Source organism: Anopheles merus, chromosome X, assembly GCF_017562075.2.
Source record: "Anopheles merus strain MAF chromosome X, AmerM5.1, whole genome shotgun sequence".
Classification (NCBI taxonomy): domain Eukaryota; kingdom Metazoa; phylum Arthropoda; class Insecta; order Diptera; family Culicidae; genus Anopheles; species Anopheles merus.
In genome coordinates this window covers 24,357,186-24,376,706 of record NC_054081.1, presented here as the reverse complement: position 1 = coordinate 24,376,706, position 19,521 = coordinate 24,357,186, and the positions used below count along the sequence as shown (strand labels likewise).

General features: G+C 42.8%; 1 protein-coding gene across 3 annotated transcripts in view; it reads left to right on the top strand.

Annotated features, from left to right (window-relative positions):
- The window catches only part of LOC121596202 (uncharacterized Golgi apparatus membrane protein-like protein CG5021), a 67,142-nt gene that overhangs the window by 45,161 nt on the left and 2,460 nt on the right, over window positions 1–19,521 (top strand). The window contains exons 4-5 of one of the 3 annotated variants that reach the window (XR_006005256.1): window positions 18,154–18,453; window positions 19,387–19,463. The exons of 1 other annotated variant lie outside the window; for it this stretch is intronic. Coding sequence is in view for 1 of the 2 variants with exons in the window: in XM_041920943.1 (XP_041776877.1) it covers window positions 18,154–18,375 (222 nt within the window). In the remaining variant the exon portion in view is untranslated. Of the gene's footprint in view, window positions 1–18,153; window positions 18,454–19,386; window positions 19,464–19,521 lie in introns of those variants that run through there. One more of the 3 variants, XM_041920943.1, reaches the window with a different exon arrangement.

The window sequence follows — 19,521 nt, the reverse complement described above, 5'->3', positions numbered from 1 at the left end:
ATATATATATATATATATATATATATATATATATATATATATATATATATATATATATATATATATATATATATATATATATATATATATATATATATATATATATATATATATATATAATATATATATATATATATATATATATGATAATAATGATTGAAAAGAATGATAATGATAAAAAAAAATGAAAATGCTTAGCTGTATTCGATCCGGAATACTCCTGCGTTGGCCATGTACGATGGTTGTTCGCGATGGCCGCACCGCCTGACACGTCTCTTCCGACGTGGAACCGCGATGGTCGCACCGCGTGGCACGTCTCGTCCGACGTGGAACCGCGATGGCCGAACTGCCGTGTTGCGTCTCGTCCGACGTTGAATCGCGATGGCCCCACCGCGTGGCACGTCTCGTCCGACGTGGAACCGCGATGGCCGAACCGCCGTGTTGCGTCTCGTCCGACGTTGAGTCGCGATGGCCCCACCGCGTGGCACGTCTCGTCCGACGTGGAACCGCGATGGCCGAAACGCCGTGTTGCGTCTCGTCCGACGTTGAATCGCGATGGCCGCACCGCGTGGAACTGCGATGGTTACGTCTCGTCCGACGGCTGTTCACAGTGGCCGCTCTGCGTGGCACGTCTCGTCCGACGTGGAACCTGGCCACACCGTGTGGTTGCGTGGTACGTACGTCGGATGTGGATTCGGAATTGGCGCTCCGAGTTGTTGCGTCTCACACGACGTATATATGTAATGATAGCACCACCGTGTTGCTTCTCGTCCGCCGATTTTTGCCGTAGGCGCACCTTGTGGTACGTCACGTTCGTTGTAGCCACTGTGCACCGCGTGGCACGTTTCGTCCGAAGTGAAATTACACCACTGGGTTGCGTCTTGTTCGACGTGGAATCGCGATGGCCGAACCGCGTGGGTGCGTCTTCTCCGACGGCTTATCGCGATGGCCGGACCGCGTGGTCCGTCCGTCTGGTGCAGATTCGCGATGGCTGCGCAGGGTGCCAGCGTCTAGTCCGACGTCACCGTGATGGTCTCGACGAAGCTGTATCTCGACGGAAGTGGGGAGACACTGGCTGTTTCAGCACACGAATCGCGATTGGCAGAATAACGACGGAACGGATCACTAGCGGAATCGAGTGTCACTCGCGGCACAACTCTCACTGGCGTGCACGATAATCACTCGCGGGCACGAAAACGAGGCAAACGAGAGCAAATAAGCACCGAGCTGAAAAAAACTTTTTGTGTTTCACTTGTATCACGTCGGGGTCACCACTTGTATTGTATTCTGTATACTTTTGTGATACGTTTGGTCTCGTTTATTGGCACGTGTGCTTCGGTTCAGGTGCGTGTGAGAAGTGGTCCGTCCCTAACTCGATCGACGCACTGGATCCTATCGTCTCGCTAGATCGGCGCATCCGATCTCCTCTCTTCATTAGATCGGCGACCCGATCTTATCTTCGGCGCATCCGATCCTCTCTCGTAATCAGATCGGCGCATCCGATCTTATCACCTAGCTCGATCCTAGCTCCTGGTTGATACGGTTTGGAACTATGCTAAGTGAGTGGAGTGGTTCCCGTGCCTGACGCATAGATGTCGCAACGATCACTACAAAACTAAGTTATATTATACACTGTTTTAAGGCATCCTTGTTTACCACCACTATAGGAACACAATACGACGACTATAGGAACCAGTGTTGTTAATTTTCGACATTCGCAGTAAGCGGGTGTCAAAATCTTTTTTTGATCATGATATTCATGGTTACCAAAAAAAAAGTCAAATGATTGTAGCAGAAAAATATCATCGTGTCAAATGATATTTTTTTCCGTGATTGTCGAATGAATGCTTGGATCTAGAATGCGATGCTTCAAAAAGTATCATTTTGTAAAATTTTATGTTGACGACTATCACCGTTCGCAACACTGATAGGAACCATACCACCATTATAGGTACAACGAAGCAATCACAAAAATATGTATTTTTTCGTAAATTTGATGTGTTTCATGTTAAAAATGGTTGTGATTGCGAAGATAAAACATATTCCAACTGTTATGTGTTAAAATATTCAGAAATTGTTCCTCCTGACACTTTAAATCCATTAAAATACATCTGTACCTCCACAAATTGCACCACTATTGGTATATTACCCTTTATGGTTTTGGCTTATTAAAACTAATATTGTTATGAATTTGACCATATTTTAAGTTTACTTCAGGCCGGTTTAGGCTTAACTGAAGAAAAAAAAGCTGGCATGGAATCAAATTGACCGATTGTCGACTTTTGGCTTTCGAGTTGGCAGAGAAAAATAAAATTGAACACTCTTCGATTTTATGAAAAAAAAAGAAGAAGATTACTGGAAGATATTGTCTGCCAAGCTATTTTTTAAAGGAAATTTAAACATTTATTAAGTAAACCAGATGCTATCTGAGCAGCTTTTACTACATGGAGTCTGGACCGATGCTATTTGTAATGAATTTTTTGTTCTTACTTGTAACTTCATTTCTTTCGCATATTTCCATAATGTTTTCTGTTATTTTTTCTTATAATTGGTATTGGTTGTTGAACTTCACAACAACCGGCCATCAGAGTTTGTTATTTGAAAGTTATGGCCAATGTATCGTAATCACCCCACAAGGTGTCGATTTTATCCCATCATTTTACCCCGCACTGCAGTTGTGATGCAACAAAAAACACACTTTTTATTTTTATCAAAATTTTATCAACATCAATCCAGAAACCGTAGTTTCTCGTAAGATGGTACATAATGAATCAAAAAAGCTTTTACGATGTCTACTTGTAAGTTGACATTGGCAAAAGTATTGCAATCAGGGGAAAACCTTAAGGTGTCGAAACTACCTCCAGTTCTCCTAGGGGTATGAAAGAAATAGTTATACTGTCAGTTTAACCTGAGCGCCTATCGACTTTTTTAGATCGAAAAATGGTGCTGAGGCCGTGTGCGTTTAGAACTACAAATGTTTGTGTTTAGAACTACAAAAGACACAATTCACTGTACACGTTAAAATATATATAGAGCTGTTACAGCTGGCGCGGATTTTGCGTTTATCGAGAATTTTGCGTTTTGCGCGGATTCGCGTGATCTCGTGATCCTAACAATTGTGATTTTAACAGTCGAAATGAGAAAACATACTGATTTTGTTTATACATGCAAAATCTTGATCTTGATACGATGCAAACCATGATTTAACACAGTTAAATGTCTCAAAGGAGGTGAAGTGTTTTTAAGATGTTTCTGTAAGATGAATGTGTTTGTCGTCATATTCCATGCATTGTTTTGTCTTATACATCGCCTACCACAACTTTTTAACTATCGTTTTTCGCGATTTGTATAAATCCTTAAGAGATAGATAAAAAAGTGAATGTATGAGTTGAGCAGAATACTATTTCACATCTTTGCAAATTTTTTTTCAAATTTATGGTCGTATCATAACTATAAAGAAATTCCGAAAAAACTATACCATAACTATAAAGACACAGCACAGGGTTTTTTGTGCTAACTAATGCATTTAAAATCGTTCAAAAATATAAATAACATATTCTGGAAAGGTTTTACGGAAACATATTTTTGAGATTTTTAAAAGTGTTTTTATGACTTTTAAAGGTTTTATGAGTTTAATAAGAATAATTATCAAAAAATATTTTAAAAAATATCAAAAAAATTAAAAACCAATATTTTTTTAACCCGTAAAGATTATTTGGAAAGATTCAAATGTAAAAAGATTTTCAAAAATTATTTCGCAATTGCCATGAGAACCATCCGGCGAACGCGGCCGGATTTGTGGAAAAACAACATCTGGTTTTTGCACCACGATAATGCGCCTTCCTATACGGTAATCATTTTGAAAGAGTTGTTCGAAAAAACTAGCACCAATATTTTTTCGCAACCGCCGTGTTCACCAAATTTGGCACCAGCCAACTTCTGGCTGTTCAACAAGATAAAACGACCGCTTTGGGGACATCGCTTTGACACTATCGAGGAGATAGAAGCCGCAACGACGGTGGAACTAAAGGGCATCCCTGGATCTGCGTTTTCCACCTGCTTCGAGGAGTGGTAGAAGTGGAAGAGATGTATTGCATCAGAAGGGGACTACTTCGAAGGTGATGACCTATATTTGGCCGAATAAACAAACCATTTAAGAAAAAAACGCAAATCCACCTTACTTTTTGGACACAGTAGTATATTCACTGATTTTATTTGTCTCTTACGGATTTTCTACAAATCGCGAAAAACGGCAGTCCATATAGTTGTGGTGTGCGCTATTAAGATAAATTAATTTAAACTGTATGTGCGATTTGGCAGCCCATATTCTCTATGGTGAAAAATAATGAACTGTGCAAGAAATATACTCCCACCACGTCGTTGCAACATTAAATCTGGCTGGTTCGACGAAGAATTCTATATAAGTGACCGAACGTAAGAACAATGCTTACCGAGCAATGCAACAACGGCATAGATCGCGGGCATGCGCAGAAGAATATTCACGGCTCAGACGCGAAGAGAAACGAGTTCACCGCTCCAAGAAGCATGCTTTGGAAGAGCAAAACATGCTGGAACTCGAACAAACCAGAGAGGCGTACGGACTAGTGATGAGAATAGTTCCGAAAATCGAGGAACGGAACGAACCTGCCAATCTGGAGAAAAAGAACGGAACGCGAAACGCAGGTTCAAGATGACCTACCATGGTTACGCTTTTTTCAGTTGCTCACTTTATAAATGACTAACTTCACAGTATTCTTTGAATATTTTGTATTATATTTTTTGTGCAGTAATCACACAGTTTCAATTAAAACAAAGCTTAATAATAGTTTACTGAATGTTAACTATTCTTCTACTAAAATAATAGTTTACTGAATGTAAACTATTCTTCTACTAAAATATACCCGCTTAGCTTAAATAGCCCGCTATACAGTTCCTTTTTCATTAAAAACTTAAGGAATTTTGTTTGTTTTTGCTAAAATTAATCATTATTCCCTTTTTATATTTCTAAATAAAGAAGTAAATCAGAAATTTGTTGTAACGCGTATGAAATTTTGATGCAAAATCATAAAGCTTACAAGTTTATTCGGCTTTTTAAATTTCGTATGGATTAAACTACACTGATTGAATTAATATTTCTTGATAGAAGCAGATAGCATCGAATAACATTGGTTTATTCAAAATACATAGACTGTTAAGTTGTTTCTGTTTCTGTTTCACGGGGCGATAAACGGCGTTAAATGAATTATTGCGGAAGGATAAACATGTCATGCACCCTCAATATTTAGTTGCACAAAGAAGATCTAAGGTAAAAACTCAAACGAGTTCATTGGAGATGCATGCCCAACGAAGCAGCTTAGCACCAGACACATAGCAATTCATTGACTACCACAATCCACTCAAAATAACGCACCTATACTGATAACATCCGTATGGCAGAAGAGAAACATTTCATTCATTGCGCTTACCGCTAGTGCAGGATTGTCTCTTTAAATTTTGGCGATTAGCTTCCCACCAATCACAAATCTCTATCCTGGCTTCACGGCTCAGGTGTTGTACCGTTATCTCTTTGACTGAGAGAGTATGGCTTGCGCTGTTATCACTCATATAGACAGAATGTGTGTGTGTGTGTCCATACTAGAAAGAAGCAAAGAGAACGCCGTTCTTTACCGGAACGAAAAGAACGCTGAGAGAAACAGGTTCAGATTTTACCTGCTTCCTTTGTACGTACCAAATCGGCCCATCGTACGAAAGAGAGCAGATGATCGTGCATTCCAGACTGGATCGAAAAGAACGCTGAGAGAAACAGGTTTAAATTGAACCGGTGTTGCTACGTGTGTAGCAATCTATTTGAGTTTTTAAAAAAGAAAGGATGACAAAATTCACAAACTAGCTTTTGGTGATGTTCGCAGCTTAGTTTTAAAATTGGTGTTGCCTATCCGTTTTCTAATTTGTGACTTTTGGTACTGTCCCTTTTGCGATGGCGGCATTTTACTCGATCAGCTGATCTCCTTGACCTTGTTTGCCCTAAAGTTGACCGTAGATGAACTTTCTCCTAATTGGCCCTAATGTTGGAGATCTAGCTGTCTCGTATTTTCGTCCTTCTCTGTATGTTATAGCGCCATCTGAGGGGTTTATTGTGACTTATTCGAGCTATTATCAAGATAGCTCGATATATGTCAACATTCGCCTGACAGATCTCGCACGAGGTCGATATCGTGCCAACACCCCACCCCGTAAATCCTTAGAAAAGCAGGATTTGCTTATAATTAGCACGATATACCAATTTCCTGCTTCTCGACTCAAGTGTGGGATAAAAGGTTTCATAATATGTCGCCTGATTATTCGCCGTTTCCAACGCTCATCATTGCGATTCATCTCGTTCGGTTTGTTAATTTCTGCGCTACAAACTTTAAGCGGTCTCGCCGGCGCCTTCCCTCAATCAATCTTTCACTCAACCGTAGCTGGCACTCTGATGATTTTACGTTATCTAGCTTGTTTGCTCTACCTCTTTGTTTTGGGACACGAAGACGTAGGTTTGTTTGGCCTATATTCCTGTTTCGCAACGCGGATGGTAGTAACTTAACCTCAACTGTGTCGATACTGGTGAGTGCGTGTGTGTACAGATTCCTAATTTGCGCATTGTTATTTTTTAGCTTTGCTACACCGTTTTGTTGTACGCCGGGGAATATGTGTCGCGTTCGGCCTCTGCCGGTAGTGGGCCCGTCGAGGCTGCCGCAACCATGGTTCATCAATCTCAAACGGCTTCTCCCGGTTGCAGAGTTGTCGGTGCTGCAAATCTCGAGTGATGCCACTGAATCGATGCGTTGAGTCCCGATCATTGACCTCAACTCCCCTTTCAGGAACGGTAGAGTCGACAGTCCCTGAAAGTGAGTAAAGTCAATGGTTAATGCGATGAAGTACGATTCTTGAAGCGGCAAACTTAGCTGTTTGAAGGAACGAGTGTTGGCAAACTCGTGTTGTCTGCTGTTGCCGCACGCCGAAATTGCTAAGTTGGTCAGCCTCACAGTCAAATCGTCCCTCGCTGCGTCTCCTGTGCAGCTCCTTTCCGATGGTTTTGGTTTACCCGTTACACCGGCGCATCGTGCCAGTTGTGATAGCAGAAGAGCTTGTGCTGATCCGTCGTCACCAGTTGGTCACATAACTGCTGCACTGCCATCCCATAAGTGATGAGCGACTCCAGGTGTTCTGGTTTGGGAGCTTCTGTCCGTCGCGCTTGGTCCAGCAGCTCCTTCACAACCAGCGCCGGTCGACCGTACAAGCGCTCGAGGGTTTTTATGACTAGCGGCGCTGCTTTGGGAGTGTTCAGCTTTGACAAAACTGCGTCACGTGCGGGGCCTTGCAGACACTCTTCGAGACGGATTATATTCTCTCGATCCGTGAATCCGCAGGCTTCCGTCGAGTCATTATAGCAGCTTATAAAAACGAGCCACTCCTTCGTCGATCCTCTAAAGGTGGGCAGTTTTTTGGGGTAGATCTGCCTCGCCACCACCTGGTCCTCTGTAAGGCCCCTTCTTTTTGTTTCCGCAACGGCTGCCACTGTCGTAGGGTTGACGGTCACTGTTTCCACTAACGCGGGTACAGCCACTTCACTGGTACGTGCAGCGGGTTTATACTGCTGTTGCTGCTGTTGCAGCTGCTCATGGTCGCGTACCCACTCCTCCGTTTTCAACGAATTACTCGCGAATGATCGGAGGGATCCGCGTTCTGCTTCTTCCTCGAACTGGAGACGGAGTTTCTCCTGCTCGAGTTTCAGGCTCGCCATTTTGAGCTCAAACTCCTTGACGGCCATCTCTCTTTCTAATTCTTGCACTTTTGCAAGACCTTCTAACGCCGCGCTTGTGTTGCGCGACGACACTCTTGATGATTTCGCGCTGGGTGGTCTAGCAGCTTGGGACGTCGTAGGCTGCAGCGTTTCCGCGGATGCTGTACGCCCCGAGGTCTCGCCCTCGCTTGGTGCTGCGTTCTTGGTCTCGTTGCCTTTGCAGCTTCCAGCAGGCTTCCCCGGTTTCGCGATGGCTTCCTTCGCAGGCTTAGGCTGGCCCGTTCCCCTCGCTTCGCTCTTTGCCACTTTCACGCACGATTCACATCGCCACTCCTGGAATTTGACTTCCGCGGTGACGCCAGCACATCCGTAGTGGTACCACTTTTCACAACTATCACACAGCACCATGTCGTCTACGGTATTATGCCGCTCGCAGCCACCACAATCAAACCCGCGTTTACTCATCGTATCTCAAATATTCGCACGGAATAGAACTGAGCAATTTTAAAATGTTGCTACGTGTGTAGCAATCTATTTGAGTTTTTAAAAAAGAAAGGATGACAAAATTCACAAACTAGCTTTTGGTGATGTTCGCAGCTTAGTTTTAAAATTGGTGTTGCCTATCCGTTTTCTAATTTGTGACTTTTGGTACTGTCCCTTTTGCGATGGCGGCATTTTACTCGATCAGCTGATCTCCTTGACCTTGTTTGCCCTAAAGTTGACCGTAGATGAACTTTCTCCTAATTGGCCCTAATGTTGGAGATCTAGCTGTCTCGTATTTTCGTCCTTCTCTGTATGTTATAGCTCCATCTGAGGGGTTTATTGTGACTTATTCGAGCTATTATCAAGATAGCTCGATATATGTCAACATTCGCCTGACAGATCTCGCACGAGGTCGATATCGTGCCAACAACCGGCAAACCGGCTCATCAATACAAAGAGAGTAGAATGTCGTGCGTTCTAGGCCGGATCGCAATAAGCACTGAGAGCAACCGGTCCAGCACAGATCGCCGAGAACGCAGAGAACAGCCGGTTCAGATCGGATCGATAAGATCGTTGATAACAGTCGGTTCAGGTCGGATCGCAAAGAACGGTAGGAGCAATAGGTTCAGTTTGAACCTGCTTGGGTAAAAAATAAGGATCGCGGTCCGGATGCTTGCATGCTGGAACGGATCGCACCTGGCAGGTTCGGAACGCAACGCGCATCGCTAGTACGGACCGACACGAAAGTTTTACCAAGCGATAGCAGGTCACCGAAACAACGTTGTTTCTAAGGTAACCTGCTGTCGCAACAAGGATGGAGATCTGGTTAGTAACCAGCCAGAGGTCCTCTTGCGGTGGGCTTAGTATTTTGATGAATTACTCAACGACCAGGTAAATGAACAGCTAGAAGCGCCACTAGCAGATAGCGTCATGCTACTGCCACCTAGCATATAAGAAACACGAAAGGCTATCCGTAGGCTGAAAAATAACAAGGCACCCGGAACCGACGGAATTGCAGCCGAACTGGTCAAAAATGGAGGTGCACGACTAGAAAACGAGATTCATCTAATTGTTCCTGAGGTGTGGGATAGCGAATCGATGCCTTGTGGTTGGAATCTCGGCATCATCTACCCCATATACAAGAAGGGAGACAGGTTGGACTGCAACAACTACAGGGGTATTACGGTGTTGAATACCGCCTATAAAATATTCTCCCTGATCCTTCAGGATCTCCTTGTCCCGCACGTCGAAGAGATAGTCGGAAACTATCAAAGAGGATTCCGAAACGGAAAATCAACCACTGATCAGATCTTCACCATGCGGCAGATCTAGGAGAAGATGGCTGAATACAAAAACGACACATACCATCTCTTCATAGACTTCAAAGCCGCATACGATAGCATAGCCAGGGTAAAACTGTACGACGCTATGAGCTCATTTGGAATCCCGGCCAAACTGATAAGGCTAGTTAGAATGACTATGACCAACGTCACATGCCAGGTGAGGGTGGATGGAAAACTCTCAGGACCTTTTGCTACCACCAAGGGTCTGCGCCAGGGGGACGGGCTTGCCTGCCTGCTATTCAACTTGGCGCTAGAGAGGGCCATCCGCGACTCGAGGGTGGAGACTACGGGAACCATCTTCTATACGTCAACTCAGATTCTGGCATACGCTGATGATATCGACATCATTGGTCTGCGGCTCTCTTATGTAGCAGAAGCCTACCAAGGCATCGAGCAGGCGGGAGAGAACCTCGGATTGTAAATAAACGAGGCAAAGACCAAACTGATGGTGGCAACATCAGCGGGCCTACCAATAAATAATCAGAATCTATATAGGCGTGACGTACAGATAAGTGAACGCACTTTTGAAGTCGTCCCAGAATTCACCTATCTTGGGTCAAAGGTCAGCAACGATAATAGCATGGAAGCTGAGTTGCGCGCAAAAATGCTGGCGGCCAGCCGGACGAAGCTGGGACTATATAGTACCTATATAGTACCGGTACTCACATACGCCTCTGAGACATGGCCACTGTCCAAATCTGACAAAACCCTCTTAGCCGCGTTCGAGAGGAAGATGCTCAGAAGGATACTTGGCCCCGTATATGTGGAAGGATAATGGAAGGAGCCATTATAATGACGAGCTATATGAGATGTACGGTGACCTCACTGTCGTGCAGCGTATCAAGCTCGCCAGGTTCCGGTGGGCTGGCCATGTTGTACGCATGGAAACGGACGACCGGATTTTTTAACTTGTACTGTGCTCTCCACAGAAAGTCAGTGCAGAATACTAGCGCTTAGAGTGTTATTAAAATCACCGTTTTACCATGGCAACGGAAAATGGAGCAGAGCTCGGGGAATATTTGTCATGCTGTAGTTTGAATCTATACTTGTATCCTTGTACAGTCACAATTCAAAAGTCGAACGCCTTTTGATTGGCATACATTTTACCTGAACGCTCGATAGTTGGCTGACAATTCAATTTAAAATCATGCGTTTGTATGGAAAAACCGGGTTTTGAAAAATTCACAAAAATCTCATTGTGTTAAGAGCCGAGCTTTTCCGGCAGGCTACGCGATGGATTGGCCCTCAGCAAGTGTCGCATGGTCGTTGCGGAGGAGAAATAAACAGCGGACTTTTGGACAGAGTCTTTGATACTTTTCCTACTAACCAGTCTTTCCCGCTAGTTGCTTCTGATCCAAATATTGGAAAGCCTATCCAGTCAGAAGGGGGTGTTTAGCTTGGAAATCCAGGGGCTCTGTTCTATTTCGGTTGTTGGGATTAAAGGTGTTAACTTTATGAACTTCTGAGTTTTAATCGCTTTTTATTGAAAATATACACATATTCCATGGTTGGCAGAGAATCAATGTTCAACCAGTGAGTTCAGACTTTATTTCATGTATATGTCTCTTTCACTCAGTTATAAGTCTTGCATTTAAATTTTCAATACGGTTGACAGTATCAAAACAGATCATCTTATCGCTCTGGCACATGCTATTTTAACACATAGAGTGCCATGGCTATGATATATTCACATAGAGTGCCATATATGGTATGATATTTTTCAATCAAATGTTAAAAAGGGTTTAGATCCCAGAGAAGCATACACAAAAATGTTATACTAAAAATAAAAAGTTAAATGAGCGAAGCGAGAAAGCATGCAAAATTTGACAGTGTGGTGGAGTGAAATGTTTCATGCATATAGAAAAGAAGCAGGATGAAACAAATTTACACTCTAAAAATGTCCAAGATTCATTGTTCACCTCTAACTGGGTCGACACTAACGAACATTCTATTACTTTTGACTATGTGTTTATTTTAAGGCTTTTAGATAAGTTTAAATTGTTATCTCTTTTATGTTAACATATGTTAACAACAATGCGCATGTAAAATGAGTAAAACGGAAAAAAAAGAAGGTTATTTGACTCACACACAGACAAGTAACCAATTCAATTCTGGAATTGAAGCTATATTGATTCGAGAAGCTTCTACAACTTGCTCCTTGTTTTTTCATCATCTGCATCGCATCAATCTCTAATGTATCCTGATAAGTTTTCTGTTATATAAGCACAACAATAAAACACATGCTGTTGAATAACTTGGTTGGTTTATTCTCTTTACTAAATGGTTGCAAACGGACAGTTTGCAGTGCGGAAATAGAGTACGCCCGGTGCCAGTAGGACTTTCTACATGTTGTGCTGGTAAAACCAATATCTGGAGTCATCGCCGTGCAACTATAAGGTGATCTCTTTGAACCTGTCCTCATCGTGCGTCCCAATCCTGTACGATTCAGACGTTGGCGAATTACCTTCATCGACCATGTTCCAGGACAGAGGAAAATCGGCTACAAAAAAGGAAAAAAAAACAACACGATTAGCATCAAAGTAAGAAGCTTTACCTATCCACCTAATTCTTTTTTGGTGTCGCAGACACCTGTGGTACAGCCGCAGACACCTGTGGTAGGCTCATATTTTTTCATGCAGTTCCACTGCAAGTTGGTTTATCAAAAGAATGCTGTATGATTACGATTATTGTTGGATAAAACTTACCCGTACTCTGGTGTGGTGTCGTTTCTAATGCCAGCTTACTGCGCGCGCGGTGCTTCAAATGAAGGAAGCACGAATTGTGTGTCACACCCACGGCTTGCAACCACTTACATCCTTTATTTTTCACTTCACCACATCATAGGAAACCCTGTAAAGACAGCCTTCCACACCAACACAATGAAAGGTATTATGCGAGGCGTCATACGACCATTGGCGAGGGGTAGGAAGAAGTACAGTGGAGGGGAGGTTGAAAGCTTGGCTGGCGAGTACTGTTCTACGTGAAAGCGAGACAACTACATAATTAGATCGAGAGATCTCCAAAAACCCTCGCATTGCTTCACGGGTCGTCAGAACAGTTCGTGCGGTGTGGTGTGTCACGAAACCTTTTTGACGCAGTTTTTAAAAATAGAAATTTGTGAATTTGGTTACACTTCCTTTTTGTTAAGGTACCCTTGCGTTCCCGATATCATCATGGGTACGAACAAAAATTAGTATTTTTTGTATGAATATTGATACAAATTCCTGCTTTTTGGGAAAGACACGATATTAATATTAGTTGGCTTCAGAAGCAAGATACCAAAGGAACAAAATACGAATCATATATTGGCACCTATCGCTAATGACGTTAACCACCAGTCGATACATATATCGACCAAAATAATAACAAATATGGCGGATTGGTATCGCGAAACGGCAAATTTGTAAACCGGTAAAACGGTGAAAGCAACTGTCATGGATGCCATAGCAATAGTGGGTAAAAAGTCGAGCAGTCGTTAAAAAAGTCAGTAGTTTGTATCGCGAACGGCAAAAATTGGCTATATCGTTCGATATAATTATCACCTGCTTCGAAGCAGTTGATAAAAAGTGCAGAGTGCACATTCTACGTGAATCAGGCTGTGATTTGGAGTAATAATCATGTATTGGAATATTAAATGTATATAGAACAAAGCATTAAGATATTTTGTATGAGTTTATTATCAATGGGGTCCTTTCCGTTTTAAGTTCTTAGGCTGAAATTTCAGCCTGTCAGCTGTTTATATTGCATACCAGTTTTCGAGAAGCCATCTAAGTGTGTATAATACACAGGTGGGCTTTTCCTAAGGTGTATGAATTTAGAAGGCTGATTTTTATCGCTTCTGTTTCTGAATGAAGATTTTAAGAGAGTTTTGTGTATTCGTCAAACCTCCTTTGCTTGTTCAAAAGCTTCACCTGTTCTGATAAAAAGTGACGTTCGAATTTGGTTATACAAAACATACTATGAGACCACCTGGACTACATACACTTCGAATCTGGATTCTATCACCAGATCCCTGAACCAGAATGTACCTTGGGATGAATGTAAACATTTCCTTGTTTTCCCATTTTTTGGAGTTACTCAAATCTAATTCTAGCTTTGAGGCTATAATAATCTAGACTGAAAATTGCAGGCTAGTCTTGTGTGTGGTTTTGTATGAAGAGTTAATATAATTGCAGCCTCCAACTGTCAAACTCCATGCAAAAAGCTGACTAGAATCGTGAAGGGTTCCAATATTATAAAAATCGCCCCTATTGTACAACAAATAACTAAAAAATAAAATTATAGTAGATAATTAATATAATCAATTGAAAACAACTTATTACGTGTTGTGGATAGACGTGCCGAGCCCTGGATTCGCCGTAGCAGTTGCGCTGCTGCTGGTCGACATCCAGGAATCGACACTGCGCTCACGCACACTAATACGCCGCACTTGCCGTGCGCTGAGTGTGTGCAGAGCGCACCTTACGCAGGAGTGTGTAACAGGCTACCGGTCGAGCAGGGCTCCCGGTAGGGCTCACGGTGCGGCTCGTGCGCGCGGCACCATACTTCATTGTATTGTGTTTTGTGTTATTATTTATTATGTAATTCGTGCAATAAATGTTATAATAAACCAAAACATAAAATTACGTAAATGCGTTAAGACGATAATTGATTACTTCTACTTGGTGTAACTTCATTCGTGGACATGTTGGCCAATACAGGCTTTAAAGACTTCTATTTTAGATTTGAAACCACGACGGGTATGTTGATATTAGTGATACGCGTTGCGTTCCTAACCTACCAGGTGCGATCCGTTCTAACATGCAAGCATCCGGACTGCGATCCTTATTTTTAACCCAACCAGGTTCAAACTGAACCTGTTTCTCTCATCGTTCTCTGCAGTCTGTGCTGGACTGGTTGCTCTCACCCAAGGAAACATTTTGGACCTAGCTCGAACAAAAACTGGGCTGTCTTGCTTTATCTTCTATACCGCACCTGCTTGCGCTCATTCGAGAGCATTAAAATATACTCTCCCGATTTCATGTTCTCGCGAATTGCCTGCTGCTGTAAGAATGTATGAGTGAATGTGCAGCGTTTTTCTCTGTGCTTCCTCTTCTCCCTCCTCGTTCGTACTCCCTTCTTCCATCGATCCGATGCGCGATTCCTGATTCGACCGCGCAATAACATTTGTAAGGTTCCGCCGCAATGAGATACTGTACAGAAATATACAGAGTATTTCCATTAAGCATCCGTGGTCCACACGGAACGCCGATTAACCAAAACACCATCTATATCAACTTCTCGATATTGGCGTGACGGTGTCTCCCCTCACATTCAATTATATGTAGTAAACCACCGGTCTCATGGTACAGTCGTCAACTCGTACGACTTAACAACATGCCCGTCATGGGTTCAAGCCCCAAATAGACCGTGCCGCCATACGTAGGACTGACTATCCTGCTATGGGGGGGAATCAATAAGTCACTGAAAGCCAACCCCACAAGTGGGTTGGCAGGCCTTGACCGGCATCGGTTGTTGAGCCAAAGAAGAAGAAGAAGTAAACCACTTGCTATATCTCCTCCCCTTTCCCTCTCCTAGAACTCGTATAAACAATATTAGTGAGAGAATGGGGAGAGAGGGAGGAGGAGCATCAGCTTTTTTGCTCTCTATCAAAAAAGAAGTCCAAAATTGTCTGCCTTTGGGTTCCAGTTTGGGTACTGAGATAGGGCCCCATCTCAGGTCCATAGTTTTACCCATTCATCGCGTTTTGGTCGTTTGGGCAGTCCTCTTTGCGATCCGGTCAAGAACGCTCGACGGAGAGAGTTGCTCTTTGATTTGATGGGCCCATTTGCTATAAACAAAGCATCCCGGATAATTTTGTACCAGTTTCTCTCAGCGTTCTTTTCGATCCGGTCTGGAACGCTCGATCATCTGCTCTCTTTCATACAATGGGCCGATTTGGTACGTACAAAGGAAGCAGGTAAAATCTGAACCTGTTTCTCTCAGCGTTCTTTTCGATCCGGTATATAACGTCGTTCTCTTTTCATTTGCTGGTTTCTACTATGGATACACATACACATTCTTTCTATGTGAGTGATAACAGCGCAAGCCATACTCTCTCAATCACAGAGATAACGGTACAACAGCAGCGTCATGAAAACAGAAAAGGATAGAGATTTGTGATGAAGTGAGAAGCTGATCGCCAAAATTTAAAGAGACAATCCTGCGCCAGTGGTAAGTGCAATGAATGAATTGCTTCTCTTTTGCCATTTGGATGGTATTAGTATTGGTGCGTTATTTTGACTGGATTGTGGTAGTCAATGAATTGCTATGTGTCTGGTGCTAAGCTGTTTCGTTGCGCATTCAATAAACTCACCTGAATTTTTACCTGAGATCTTCGTTTCCTACTAAAAACTTAGGGTGCACAACACGTTTAGCCTTCCGTAATAATTTATTGAACACCGTTTATCGACCTGTGGAATAGTGCTATTCTTATAGGCAATTAAAGTGCACTACCGGACAATTGGAAACTCCGTTAGTGCACCGTAAAGTATAATGTCAACCCTACGGAAACAACTTTACGCTTTATGTATGTATTTGTTATAGGCCGATGATTCGATGTTAGCTGCTTCTATTGAGAAATATTAATTCAATAAGTGTAGTGTATGTTGCAAAACATTTCAAATTAAAATCATTATTTAGACAAATAAAAAGATAAAAATGATCAATTTTACTTAAAAACGAAAACAACAACATGTTTCAACCTTTTAATATTAAATGCACTGTATAGCGGGATACTGTTCTTTTAGCAGTAGAATAGTTTTACACGTTCAATAAGCTATTATTTAGCTTTGCTTGAATTGAAACTGTGTGATTACTGCACATAAAAGATGTTACACATGAATACTATCAAGTTATCCAAAAATAAAGTGAGCAACTGAAAAACGCGTAAACATGACAGGTTATCTTGAACCTGTGTTCCGCGTTCCGTTCTTTTTCTCAAAATTGGCAGGTTCGTTCCGTTTCTCAATTCGGAGCTATTCCCATCACTAGTTGATATGGCATGCGTGTACCACGGAACTACGATTGTTAACATAAAGGATTAATAATTTAATAAGAGACGAAATGTTTTTCTTTGTTCTTTTCATCGTTCATTAAAGAAATTCTGGCCTTGAAATACAGACGAGGCTGTTCCGTGGTTCAGCCGTTAACTTACACGGTTTAACAACATGCCCGTCGCGGAATCAAGCTTAGTGCAGCATCCCCCCGTTTTAACGATTGAATATCCGGCTGCGTGGCACTGAATAAGTCTAGAAATACTGTACTGTAGTCATGCCCATGCAGGATGTTAGGTCAAATAGAAGAAGAAGTACATATTATTCATCATTCATTTATTCATTCTTCTTCTTCTATTTGGCGAAACGTGCTAAGCGGGCATGCCGGCCTCTACAAGCTTTAGAGACTTAATTCATTATCACGCAGCCGGATAGTCAATCCTTGCTACGGGGGAACGGTTCATTCTAGGCTTGAACCCATGACGGGTATGTTATTGAGTCGTTCGAGTTGACGACTGTACCACGGGACCGCCCCTTCTTCTTATATGGCATAAATACGTTGTCGGCCAAGCTAGTCTAGTCTATACCGCTAGTGGGCTTGTTTTCCAGTAACTTATTTATTATCAACACAGGATAGTCAATCCTACTATAGGTGGATGGTCTATTCGGGGTTTGAACCCATGGCATACATGTTCTTAAGTCGTACTAGTTGACGACAGTGCCACGAGACAGGCCCTTATTTTTTTATCATAATCATTGCATTTTAATCTTACCTAGTAAAGTTACACTCAAAATCGTTTACGGCCCGGAAAGGTTTTACACCAAGCTCGAAAACGTGCGGGCTTCGGAGTCCTTTATCGGCAACCGGTGCCATCAGAATCGTCGAAACCACCCGGAACCATCTGGAGTCGTCCGTAACCACATAGAACCATCCGGAGCCGTCCGGAGTAGCTAGTCGGTAGCCGGTATTGTCGGAGCTATTTGCAGCCGTCCGACGCCAGCTCCGGCTGCAGACTAGTGGCTCCGGACGGTTTAAGGCGGCTCAGAACGGCCGAATACGGCTCTGAATACAGAACGCCCACGAATGTTGTAAAATTAAACTTTATAAAGATATTTTAAACGTAAAACACATTTTTGAATCGCTTTATGGTGCCAATTGGTGTGCTCATATGTAAACAAACCCAAGTAAACAAAGCCAATTTGACAGGTGGCGAAACTATTCGATCGGTTGTTTTTATATTGGTCGATATAATTTTATCGACTGGTAGTGAAATGCGTACGCGATACCAATTCGAGTAGATAGATTTACTGGTCGATATTATCAAACCAGTGGTTAATTTTCATTGATTGGTAGGCGATAGGTGTCAATGTGCCACAATAAGAAAAATTTGCTGTCTAATTTACTCTACCACCTTGTGTTAATTGTACTTTTACTTAATTCTAAGTGATTTAAATTTTTTTTTGTTAAAACTAATATTCTTTTCAAAACTTTTATCTTTTCTCTATACAGTTACTGGTACTAATAGCTCTTGTTTTAAACGGAGCAAATTTATACGGTTACATAAAGTGCAAGTATGGCGTAACTGCTAATATAAGTACCACTACGACCAATTTTGTCAAAAGACACGTTATAAAAAAAGCAGTAAAATTTATGGCCTCCGAAAACAACGACCCTGTCAATGATACATCTCGGGACAATAAGCAACCTGAACCTCAGTCAATTAATATGTAATAAATTGGGTTGAGTTGCTTATACTACAATGAGCTTTTTTCAAAATTTTGCTTCTCTAATAACTACAACCTTTCTAAGGTAAATTGTAAATCGTGTTAGAAAATGTGCGTAAAATAAAACATCAATGAACATTTCTTCAACTATATGTGTTACTCTCTCTGTCTCTCTCTTTCTCTGTCTCTCTTTCTCTCTCTCTCTCTCTATTTCTCTCTTTCTCTCTTTCTATCTCTCTATCTCTCTATCTCTTTCTATTTCTCTCTGTTATATTTCTGTTTCTCTCTCTCTCTCTCTCTCTCTCTCTCTCGCTCTCTCACTCTCGCTCTCTCGCTCTCGCTCTCGATCTCTCGCTCTCGCTCTCTCGCTCTCGCTCTCTCGCTCTCGCTCTCTCGCTCTCGCTCTCTCGCTCTCGCTCTCTCGCTCTCGCTCTCTCGCTCTCGCTCTCTCGCTCTCGCTCTCTCGCTCTCTCGCTCTCTCGCTCTCGCTCTCTCGCTCTCGCTCTCGCTCTCTCGCTCTCGCTCTCTCGCTCTCGCTCTCTCGCTCTCGCTCTCTCGCTCTCGCTCTCTCGCTCTCTCGCTCTCGCTCTCTCGCTCTCGCTCTCTCGCTCTCGCTCTCTCGCTCTCTCGCTCTCTCGCTCTCGCTCTCGCTCTCTCGCTCTCGCTCTCTCGCTCTCGCTCTCTCGCTCTCTCGCTCTCGCTCTCTCGCTCTCGCTCTCTTGCTCTCCCGCTCTCTCGCTCTCGCTCTCTCGCTCTCGCTTTCTCGCTCTCGCTCTCTCGCTCTCTCGCTCTCTCGCTCTCTCGCTCTCGCTCTCTCGCTCTCGCTCTCTCGCTCTCTCTCTCTCTCTCTCTTTCGCTCTCCCTCTCTTTCGCTTTCTCTCACTCTTTCTCTTTTTTTTCTCTTTCTCTCTCTCTCTTTCTCTCTCTCTCTCTCTCTCTCTCTCTCTCTCTCTCTCTCTCTCTCTCTCTCTTGTTGACATCTGCTCTCGTTGGAGCACGTCGTTGTGACATGCCCCAGTCAACAATTACTCTCCAGGATGCTCGGTATCTGACTGCAGCCTTCCATCGATAAAGACATCCGATCTCCAATTTCGAGTAACTCACATGTATATCACATTTCGTGCAGTCTCATAGTCTTCTGGATTTCAGCAGT